This window comes from Myotis brandtii, unplaced genomic scaffold (assembly GCF_000412655.1).
Source record: "Myotis brandtii unplaced genomic scaffold, ASM41265v1 scaffold446, whole genome shotgun sequence".
In the NCBI taxonomy this organism is placed as follows: Eukaryota; Metazoa; Chordata; class Mammalia; order Chiroptera; family Vespertilionidae; genus Myotis; species Myotis brandtii.
The window spans coordinates 1,172,206-1,182,294 of record NW_005367057.1 but is presented as its reverse complement, the minus strand read 5'-3'; the positions used below and the strand labels follow the sequence as shown (position 1 = coordinate 1,182,294).

Here is a 10,089-nt window from a genome sequence, read left to right as displayed (position 1 = left end):
ATCTCAGGCAGTGCCCCCCACCCCGGCACCAGGCCAGGGGACCTGAGGCCATGCCCTACACCTTAGTGCCAGGCCGTGAGACCTGAGGCTGCACCCCCTGCTTGGCAGGGCTTTGACAGGGTACCTCAGGCCATATCCCCCACCGGGCAGAGTTGACGGGGGACCTCAGGCCGCGCCCCCCACCCTGGTGCCAGACTGGGAAACCTCAGGCCATGCCCCCCACCCGGCAGGGCTTGACAGGGGACCTCAGGCTGCATCCCCCACCCCAGCACCGGGCTAGGGGATCTCAGGCCATGCCCCCCACCCCGGCACCAGGCCAGGGGACCTGAGGCCATGCCCTACACCTTAGTGCCAGGCCGTGAGACCTGAGGCTGCACCCCCTGCTTGGCAGGGCTTTGACAGGGTACCTCAGGCCATATCCCCCACCGGGCAGAGTTGACGGGGGACCTCAGGCCGCGCCCCCCACCCTGGTGCCAGACTGGGAAACCTCAGGCCATGCCCCCCACCCGGCAGGGCTTGACAGGGGACCTCAGGCTGCATCCCTGGGGACCTCAGGCCGCACCCCCCGCCCTGGCGCCGGGCCAGGCAACCTGAGGCTGTGCCCCCCACCTGGCGGGGCTTGATGGGGGTTGGGCCGGCCAGGTCTGGATTTAGCCCAATGAGGATGGTGCCAGCTGGGTCTGGGTTTAGTGCGATTTTGAGACACCACAGGTGGGTGGGGACTTGACTTGGTCCCACAGCGCACCCCAGACTCTGACAGGAGGAAGATTTTCATATACATTTTACTAGTTTTCTTTCATCTCTGACACTTCTATTATAGAGAAAGGGCAAATAGCAATATTAAAATATTTCCTCTAATTAATCCCCTTTTAATGTGCATGAAATTTGTGCACTGGGCCACTAGTATTTAATAAGCCATAATTGAAAAATATCACTGACATCTTAATACCTTCAGTAGTTATACATAGAGTACAATATAAGTGACACCAATATACCAACCTTATTTATAATCCTGTCTTTCTAAAGTTTATCTCAGTCATTTGACAATATCACATGATGTTACAGATCTTAACTTTCACTTATCACTGGTCCAACATGCATATAATAAACCCACTAAAGCAACATTATACAAAAAGAGGAATTAAAAACAGTGTACATATCTAATATTAAGAAAATGATTAATTTGTGGTACTGTGGAATATTAAATGGAATGTTGTGTAGCCTTTGAATAAATTTGTTATGAAATATCTATAATAATAAAAGCATAATATGCTTATTAGACCAGACAGCCGAGAGACCTTCCAGACGACCTTTCGGCTGCGAGGGCCGAGCCCCTTGCACAAATTTTGTGCATCGGGCCTCTAGTTTACAATAATATAATACAGTATTTATATTTAGAATAGAATATTAAGCATATAGCAGAAGGATACAGAATTATAAGTATGGTCCTACAAAAGAATTAGAAGACACTATGAAAGAATATTTATGGTGTTTGACTTAATCTGTTTTTTATACTTTCCACACTTTTCAAATACTTTTAAATGAACCTACTGTAACAATTTAGAAAAATAGTTTAAGATAACCAATCATACCAGTTTTACTCCCCATTATTACATTTTTTAAAAGTCATGTGTTCACAAAATTATGAGTATAACCTCATAGAAAACTTTAAATCTCTTGTTATTTTCTGAATCTTAAAAACATTTTTTGTTTTTCCAGAAAGATAAAAATTACTGTCTCTCCAGAAATATCAAAAAGTGCAAGTAGCTCTTTTGCATGACTGCAGAAATAGCATTATATTGTAGCTTCTAAATAAGTATGAATTTATCTAAAATAATTCTAGCCAGTTAAATGGCTTCCACATCCTAAGAAGATCCCTTAAATTAACCAATTTAATATTTAGGCAATAAGGCAATTACTCAATATTTGTTTACTTAAAATTAAACTATTCAGTATCACAGTGACCAAGATTTCCATAACAGTCCCATCATGCATTTTGCTGCACCTTAGTGATTATCCCATGTGAACATTGTTACATCCATTCATAGGAAACAGGAATTATTCAACTGGACTCTACTGTGATAAAGTACGACAGCCTAGTTTTATATCATTCGAGACCAAATATTTGCTTCTTCAAAAATGCTATTTTTGTCACATATTTTCCCAGAATGTTAAGTAAGTCTATCATCATCATGGCCATTAAATAAAATAACTTTTGAAACCCCTTAGCACAATATTTCATACTTATTAGGCACTTGTTGAGTGTTTATTGATGAATGAGTAAATTAGGGGATGAAAGAATAAATGGTACTATCTTTTCTTTTGAATCCAAGCATATCTTACTATTATTCACAAAAGCAACACGTATGTATCAAAAGAGATATACTTTTGTTTATACAGAAAGTAATGTGAAACATTCATAAATGTATTGTGATATATTACATGTGATATCTTATAAATTCCATATTTAGATGCACATGTTAATTAAAATATAGAATAATCTTTGATTCTCAGATTTTAAATTTTATTTTAATACAGGGACCGCGAGGACTGCAAGGCGATGCTGGGCCTCCTGGAGAAATGGGTGCTGAGGTAATATTTTGTTGCTGTTTCTTGTTAGTTCATTAGTGCTTAATACTTTCTGTAAGACTCCTCAATGTATAATTGATATATTAAATATATATTATGGAGAATAATTCCATAGTGTTTCATTTCATATTCAGAAAGTAAAGCCTAAAATTCCATTAAAAGCAGATGACTATTCTGTGGACCTAATTTTATATACGTAAAATTTTCCTCTTAACAGCTAATTTAAATGACAGAATAGAACATGAATAAAACTTTCCCTTAACCTATTGAAAGTTAACTTGATAACTTTCTATGTTATGTCTTACTTATAGAAGAATATTGAAAATTGACCCCGGTTCATCATATATTCTGGAATAATAAACCCCAGTTGTTATGATTATAAAATCTAAATTACTATTTCTGTTGTTTATTCAGTTTAGCACTAAATAAGTTGTAGATAAATTCTCTCCTTCCTTGGCTTCTTTGCAACTGCTGTCTCTTGGTTCTGCTCTTTACCTTCTGATGAGCCTTTCTCAGTTTTTATGTGAAACTGTCCTTCTTCCTCATCTTAGCAGTCGTATGATCACAGTGACTTTAGCAGTATTATTCTGACAGCTCTCAGCTGGATAGCTCTAACGCATGCCTCTGTCTTCAGCTCCACTTACTTATTTTCTGCTGTCTTTTACATATGTACCTAGATATCCCACATCCATCTCAAATTAAAATATCTAAACCAAAACCATTACTTTCCCACTGTTCTATCTTCTGTTACTCCCATCTCACTGAAAGATAACCCTTTGGCCCACTAGTCTTAAATTGAGTCCTCCTAGACTTCTCTTCCTACTTCATCCTCTCCAATCATCCATCTTTCCCCTTAGAATAAGTCCCCCCCTCCCCTCCGCTATGTCTCAACTCTAACCTTTCCTTTTCATCACTATTGCCAGTACTCCGGTCCTCTGTTTTTAATCCCATGTCTCACCCAACTCCCATCATTTCTTAGCTTGTTGCCTGTTTATCTTTGTCATATCATCTCTCTCCTTAAAAATTTTTAACGGTTCTCATAGATTTAATAAAATGTCAATTTCTTAACATGATAAATAATATTCTACATTATTTAACCTCTGCAGATCTTTTCAACCACATCCCAACAAAACTTTTCTCCTCCCCTATGTGTTCAGTTCTCCTCCCCTATTTTTAATGCCATGATTTTTTGTTTTGCACTGTGTATTACCGGGGATAAAAGGATGGCTGAGATATGGTCCCTGACTTCTTTAGGAGTTTATAATCTACTAGGGCAGTGGTCGGCAAACTGCGGCTCCTTGAGTGTGGCTCTTCCACAAAATACATGCGTGGGCGCGCACGTACAGTGCGATTGAAACTTCGTGGCCACACTCAAGGGGCCAAAGAGCCGCATGTGACTCGCGAGCCGCAGTTTGCCGACCACTGTACTAAGGGCCCAGTGCATGAATTCGTGCAGCTTGAAAGGAACTGTGGGCCACAGGGCTGCGGTAGGCACAGGGGTAGGTCTCAGCCCATCCTCCACACCCCCGCCCAGCCCCTCCCACCGCAGCCCCTGGTCCTCTGTTTGCCAGCAGCCCCTCTCCTGCTGCTGTTGCAGCTCGCACCGGCTGACAGCACAGAGCAATTGGGGCGGGAGCCAGCAGCGGGTATGAGTGTGACCGGTGCCTTCAGCAGGTGCAAACATTGGCTGCTGCCCCAATCACCCCTCAGGAGCAGGGGGAGGTGGAGAAGCCCTCAGGGGCGATCAGGGCCGGGGGCCGCCACTCGCACCTGCTGATGGCACCTAGTGATTGGGACTGGCACCAGGCACTGGCAGTGGGTGCGAGTGGTGGCTCTGGTGCCGGGTGCAGGTGTGAGTGGGGCCGGCGCCGGCAGCAGGTGCAAGCACCAGGCAGGACCGCAGCTCGCGGGAGCAAAGAATTTTCAGTAACCACCAGTGGCTCACCCCAATGACAGCGGCTGGTGCCCCACCTTGTTCTGGCACCCCGGCTCACCTGCTCCGCCATCCCACCGTGGCCAACACCCGCCATGTTCCACACACGCCCCCTGGTGGTCAGCAGATGTCATAGCGACCAGTTTTTCAGTTGTTCTGGTTGTTCTGCCATTCCATCTATTTGCATGTTAGCCTTTTATTTTATAGGATTCTAAAACATAACCATACAAAAGATCATTATGTTACAATGCTTTAAACCCAATGATGGAGATATTCACAGGGGATTTAAGAGCACTTAACCTCACCTGGGTAAGGAAAACAGAAGACGTGTGTGTGCGTGTGTGTGTGTGTGTGTGAAGGAGGTATGAGATGAGTTTTAAGGATTGAGTAAGTGTCAGCCCTATGAAAAGAAGGAATAAGCATAAGGGAATTCCAAGAAAAGGGATGCATGAGCAGAAGCATGCAAACATGAGGCAGTGTGGCTTCACTGATACTTAAAGTCAAAGCAAGAAGTGATAATAGATGAAGTTGGATCATGAAAAGTCTTGTGTTCTCTGTTAAAAAGCTTGAACTTCATATGTTATGGGCTATTGTAATTGTAGGGTATAAGCAAAGTGGTGATAAAGTCAGATTTGAAATATAATCCCAGCAGTTGCAAGGAGTATGTACCTGAGAAGACAAAAATGAAGACATGTAGACCTACTAAAAGGCTGTTGCCTTCAACCAGGCAAGGAATGATGGCAGTCTGAACTAAAGTGGTAGTCATAGAAAAGGAAAGGAGGGGATTGATTTGAGAAATGTTTGTTATATAAATTGTGTAACCCTGCATATTTGTGGGATATGGAAAGTAAAGGGAAAAGAGAACTAAAAATGATTCCCAGATTTCTAGGTTGTGCAACAGGATGGATGGTAATACCCTTTTCTGAGACCAAGGCTTAGGGAGCTTAAGATCAGAATCTGCCTGACTGCCCAACCTAAATAGTTAATGAGTAGCAGAGTTGGGCTTTAAATCCACATCTGACTCCAAAGCTAATGATGATAACCTACTCTAATCCTCATCCTCTGAGCCTGAGGAAAGCTGAGAGAAGCCATACCTCATACCCTGAAGTTGTTTTAACAGAGTAGGAGACAAGAATTCTGTTGTGATGAGGAGTAGGGGTTGAGCAGATCAGTTGAGGAAAATATGCTGATTTAGAATAGTAGTTGAGGATAATGGAAGAGGGAAATGACAAGTTAAAAAACATATATACCTTATTAAAAGTCAAGCTGAAGCAGAAGACTGAATTTGCATTAGATCAATTATGATGAAGAAGATAATAGCCAACAATTCTGGAACACTTTCTGTGTGATTAGGTGTATTTAAATGTGCTTTGTTGTATTAATGAACCATTACAACACCCTATGAGGTAGATTCAGTTGTTACCCTCATTCTGCAGATGAGGAAACTAAGACATGAAATGATTAAGTATCTTGCTCAAGAGCAAAGCTAGTAGTAGTGATAGAGCCTACATTTAAATTTAGGTGATTTCTCTACACATACTATTCTCTTACCCACTGTGCCTCTCAACATGTAATGATACCACTTTGTACAAATGTGTAACTTTGCCCACCAGTATTCTACTGAGAATATAAATTTAAAAGGGAATTTTAAGTGCTAATTCGAGATTGGTATAAAAATAGGTACCACATATCTCTCCATGCTGTCGCAAAGGGTAAATTTTTCTTTCCTCTTACAGCAGAGTAGTATTCCATTGTGTAAATGGTATCACAACTTTCTTATCTACTATGCTAAGTCAAATAAGCCAATCAGAGAAAGACAAGTACCATATGATTTCACTCATATGTGCAATTTAATGAACAAACTGAAATACCAAGCAAAATAGAGACATGCTCATAGATGGAGAGCAGACAGATAACTGGGGGGTGGGGGAGGTGTGGGGAAGGATAGAGCAATAAAGAAAAAAAATGAGAGAGAACTCACGGACATGGGGACATGGACAACAGTATGGTGAATGCAGGGTGGAGAGGGGTGTGTGGAGAGGGAAGAGGGCATAGAGGGGATAAAAGGTGATGGAAAAAATTAAATTACAAAAAAGTATATAAAATAAAAAACAGGTACCACAGAGATCAGAATATCAGCTATTGGATTTAGCCTAAGAAAGGGATAAAAGAAACCAAGAAGAGCTGACAGATTAGGAGAAATTAAGAACTGGAAGAGGCCCCTGAGATTAAAAGCAATTTTGATATAGAAGAAATCCTGAAAGTGTTGGAATTCTCTCTCAAGAGATAAATTTAATCTCAGGGTGAGATATTAAATTCTGTCGTGTGGCTTAGTGGTTGAATATTGACCTATGGGCCCATTCCTGGTCAGGGCATGTGCCAGGTTGCAGGCTCGATCCCCAGTGTGGGGTGTGCAGGAGGCAAATCCCCATTGTGGGGCATGCAGAAGGCAGCCGATAAATGATTCTCTCTCATCATTGATGGTTCTATCTCTCTCTCCCTCTCCCTTCCCCTCTGAAATCAATAAAAATATATTTTAAAAGGTTTTTATTTTAGGTTATGTTGTTTTGACATTTTAACTGTTAAAAAGTCTTATGCCATGAAGTTTATAAATGAGTATCAAAGACCCTCTCCTGGACATAGATATCTTACCCTTGGGCTAAAAACTACTAACATCTTATGATGTTGTTATTGCCTTTGTAATTGGTTAAGGAATGTGTACAAATGATGTGTCAAATCATTCTCTTGTAGGGACCTTCAGGTATTGAGGGAGAGTCCGGTCTGCAAGGAGAGCCAGGTGCAAAGGTAACCTTCCTAAGTGGTAACGGCAGGCAGGCCGGGTGTGTGTGTGTGTGTGTGTGTGTGTGTGTAGGGGGGTGGGAGGGGTCTCTAAACTTCACCATTGAATCCCCTATGTTGGCCACCTTTTGGCAAAATCACCTTGAAAGTAGGTGAAGGACAGCAGATAAAAATGGAAAGTATTCTCAAATGAACTAGAAAAAAAATTTGTCAGAAAAATATTATCTGTATATGTGTGTATAGATAATATATATACATATTTATATATATGCGAAGGGATACAGAACTAGTGAGCAAAATATCAATAAATTAGTCTGGAGAAAAGGAAACAATGAGAAGTGTTTCAGAACCGCTCTCCTCATGGTATGCCCCCATAATTATTAAACATCAAGGTTCAATAGAAAGAGCTTACTCTTTCCCTTTGTGTCTTCAGGGAGATGTTGGACCTGCAGGCACTGCTGGAGTTACTGGGGAGCCAGGGTTACGGGTAAGGATCTACTAGAAACCATTTTAGTGCACTGCCCAACTATTTTAGACACTCAAAATCTAGCCTAAAGACCTCAAGAATTGCATAATAAACTTTTCTGTTGCATTTAGAAAATGTGTCTGTATTTTGTAATTTCAAAGCTCCATGCCAAACTCTGTTCATATTGCGATTTAGTAGCATTTAGAGTCCTAGCCTCATGTTCTTTTCTCAGAATCAGGTGTACTCTGCAGAACCCTTGCCAGATGTCACAGATTATCACTAATGTTAGCATTAAAAAGAAATTCACAAGTACTAGTGATCAACTCTCAGTCTATTTCCTGACCTCACAAGACAGACAAAAGATTGAAATCCAATTTATATTGAAAAATAACTAGTCATGTAAGCTCATTCAAGGAAATAATTGCAAATAGTTGTAAATAGATAGCTTACACAAGTTATTCTAATAGAGACAGCCTTTAATTTGATCTGTGGTAAGTTCTTTCCTAAGATAACAGTGCCTACATAATTTTGAGACATTTGTTTACTAAGAGCCAAAGTAGGGAGATATATTTTGCATCCAGTTTCTTCTATATTTTTCTCTTTTTTGCAGGAGGGTGGGGCAGGCAGTGTGGCATCAGAGTAATGCAAGTGTCAGTGGTGGGAGCAGTGGGACAACTGTGAAGATGCATTGATTAATTTACTTTCAAATAGTTCAGGTAGCAAGAGAGCCGGTGCTACTTTATTAGCTTCACAAAGCATGGCTCTGCCTGTCTATGAGTTCTGTATCTATAAGACAGCTTCTTGTTGTATCAGGGTCTCACTGTTGCTTCTCCTCTGTAAAAATAGACTCTAAAAATAAGGTACACTGAATTTAATGGGATTAAGTTTTTATTAATTCCTGTCACTTTAGCATAGCAAAGTACTATGATTTTATGAGCTGTGGCGTTTGCAGTTCTTAAACTCAGAAACAGAGGTCTAACTGTATAAATTACCAAAGCTGCCAAGTGAATATATATTACTTTTTATTATCTAAAAGTTACTGATTGTCGGGGGCCATCTTGTAATTTGAATTCACAACACTATGACTCCTTAAATCATCTTTAGAGCTGTTCTAGGAAAATGAAATCATGCTTCTATACTGTCAAATATTCCTTATAAATAAAGTAGAAGTAGGAATAGATGCTGCTTTCTATTGATACCAGAAGCAAAAAAATAAAATAAAATGATTTAGCAAACTAATAAATTTTTCTGTTTCTGCTACAAAATAGGGTGAGCCTGGAGCTCCTGGAGAAGAAGGTCTCCAAGGAAAAGATGGATTAAAGGTAAATTATATTTTTAACATTATGTATAAAGTAGATGTTTTTGTGAAATCTTTAAACTATTATACAGGGTGGGGCAAAAGTAGTTTTACAGTTGTAAGTATGTGAAACAGAGTTTATTAATTAATTATTGTATTGTTATTATTTTGTTGTTGTTAATCCTTACCTGAGGATATTTTTCTCATTGATTTTTAGAGAGAGTGGAGGGGAGGGAGAGAGGAGAAGAAAGAGAGAGAGAAAAACATCAATGTGAGAGAGACACATCGATTGGCTGCCTCGTGCAAAAGCAGGGGAATGATCCTGCAACCCAGGTATGTGCCCTTAACCAGGAATTAAATCCATGACTCTTCCATGCCTGGGTTGACGCTCTACCCACTGAGAAACACCGGCCATGGCTATTGTATTATTTTCCATATGAACAACTGTAAACCTACTTTTGCCTCACCCTTTATATAACTATTTTTTATGTTCTAAACAAAAATCTGCTTATTATGTGGTATAATTATTTTGCTACTTTCTCTTCCTTAAACATTTTTACTGGATTACAGGGGAGCCCAGGAGGAAGGGGACTTCCTGGAGAGGATGGAGAAAATGGAGAGACGGGCTTACCAGGGGCTGTAGGACCCTTGGGTAGACCGGGTCTAATGGGCCCTCCGGTGAGTACTTCTGGGTTCACCTTCAAATACTCATTGAACTCAGTCTCCTGTGCATACACACACACACTTGCACACACACACTTTCTAAACCTCTTATATGTGCCCTGAGTAATTGGAGGTGAAGAATTGTGGCTTGAGAGAGTGACAAACCAGGGTGATTATCAACCTACCTAACATTCAAGGAGGAAAGACACTGTTTCCATGTGTCACACGAGCCACTGAACTTTTTTTTCACATACTTTATTGAGATATAATTCACTTATACCATACTATGTTAAGTTTAAGGTGTACAACATAATGATTTGACATATGTATGTGTGTGTGTGT

General features: G+C 40.5%; 1 protein-coding gene across 1 annotated transcript in view; it reads left to right on the top strand.

The window, feature by feature from the left end:
- Positions 1-10,089, top strand: part of COL24A1 (collagen, type XXIV, alpha 1) — a 197,112-nt gene that overhangs the window by 80,733 nt on the left and 106,290 nt on the right. Inside the window, exons 17-21 of the mRNA XM_005874588.2 lie at positions 2,539-2,592; positions 7,274-7,327; positions 7,755-7,808; positions 9,056-9,109; positions 9,655-9,762. Of these exons, the coding sequence (XP_005874650.2) occupies positions 2,539-2,592; positions 7,274-7,327; positions 7,755-7,808; positions 9,056-9,109; positions 9,655-9,762 (324 nt within the window). The remainder of the gene's footprint in view (positions 1-2,538; positions 2,593-7,273; positions 7,328-7,754; positions 7,809-9,055; positions 9,110-9,654; positions 9,763-10,089) is intronic.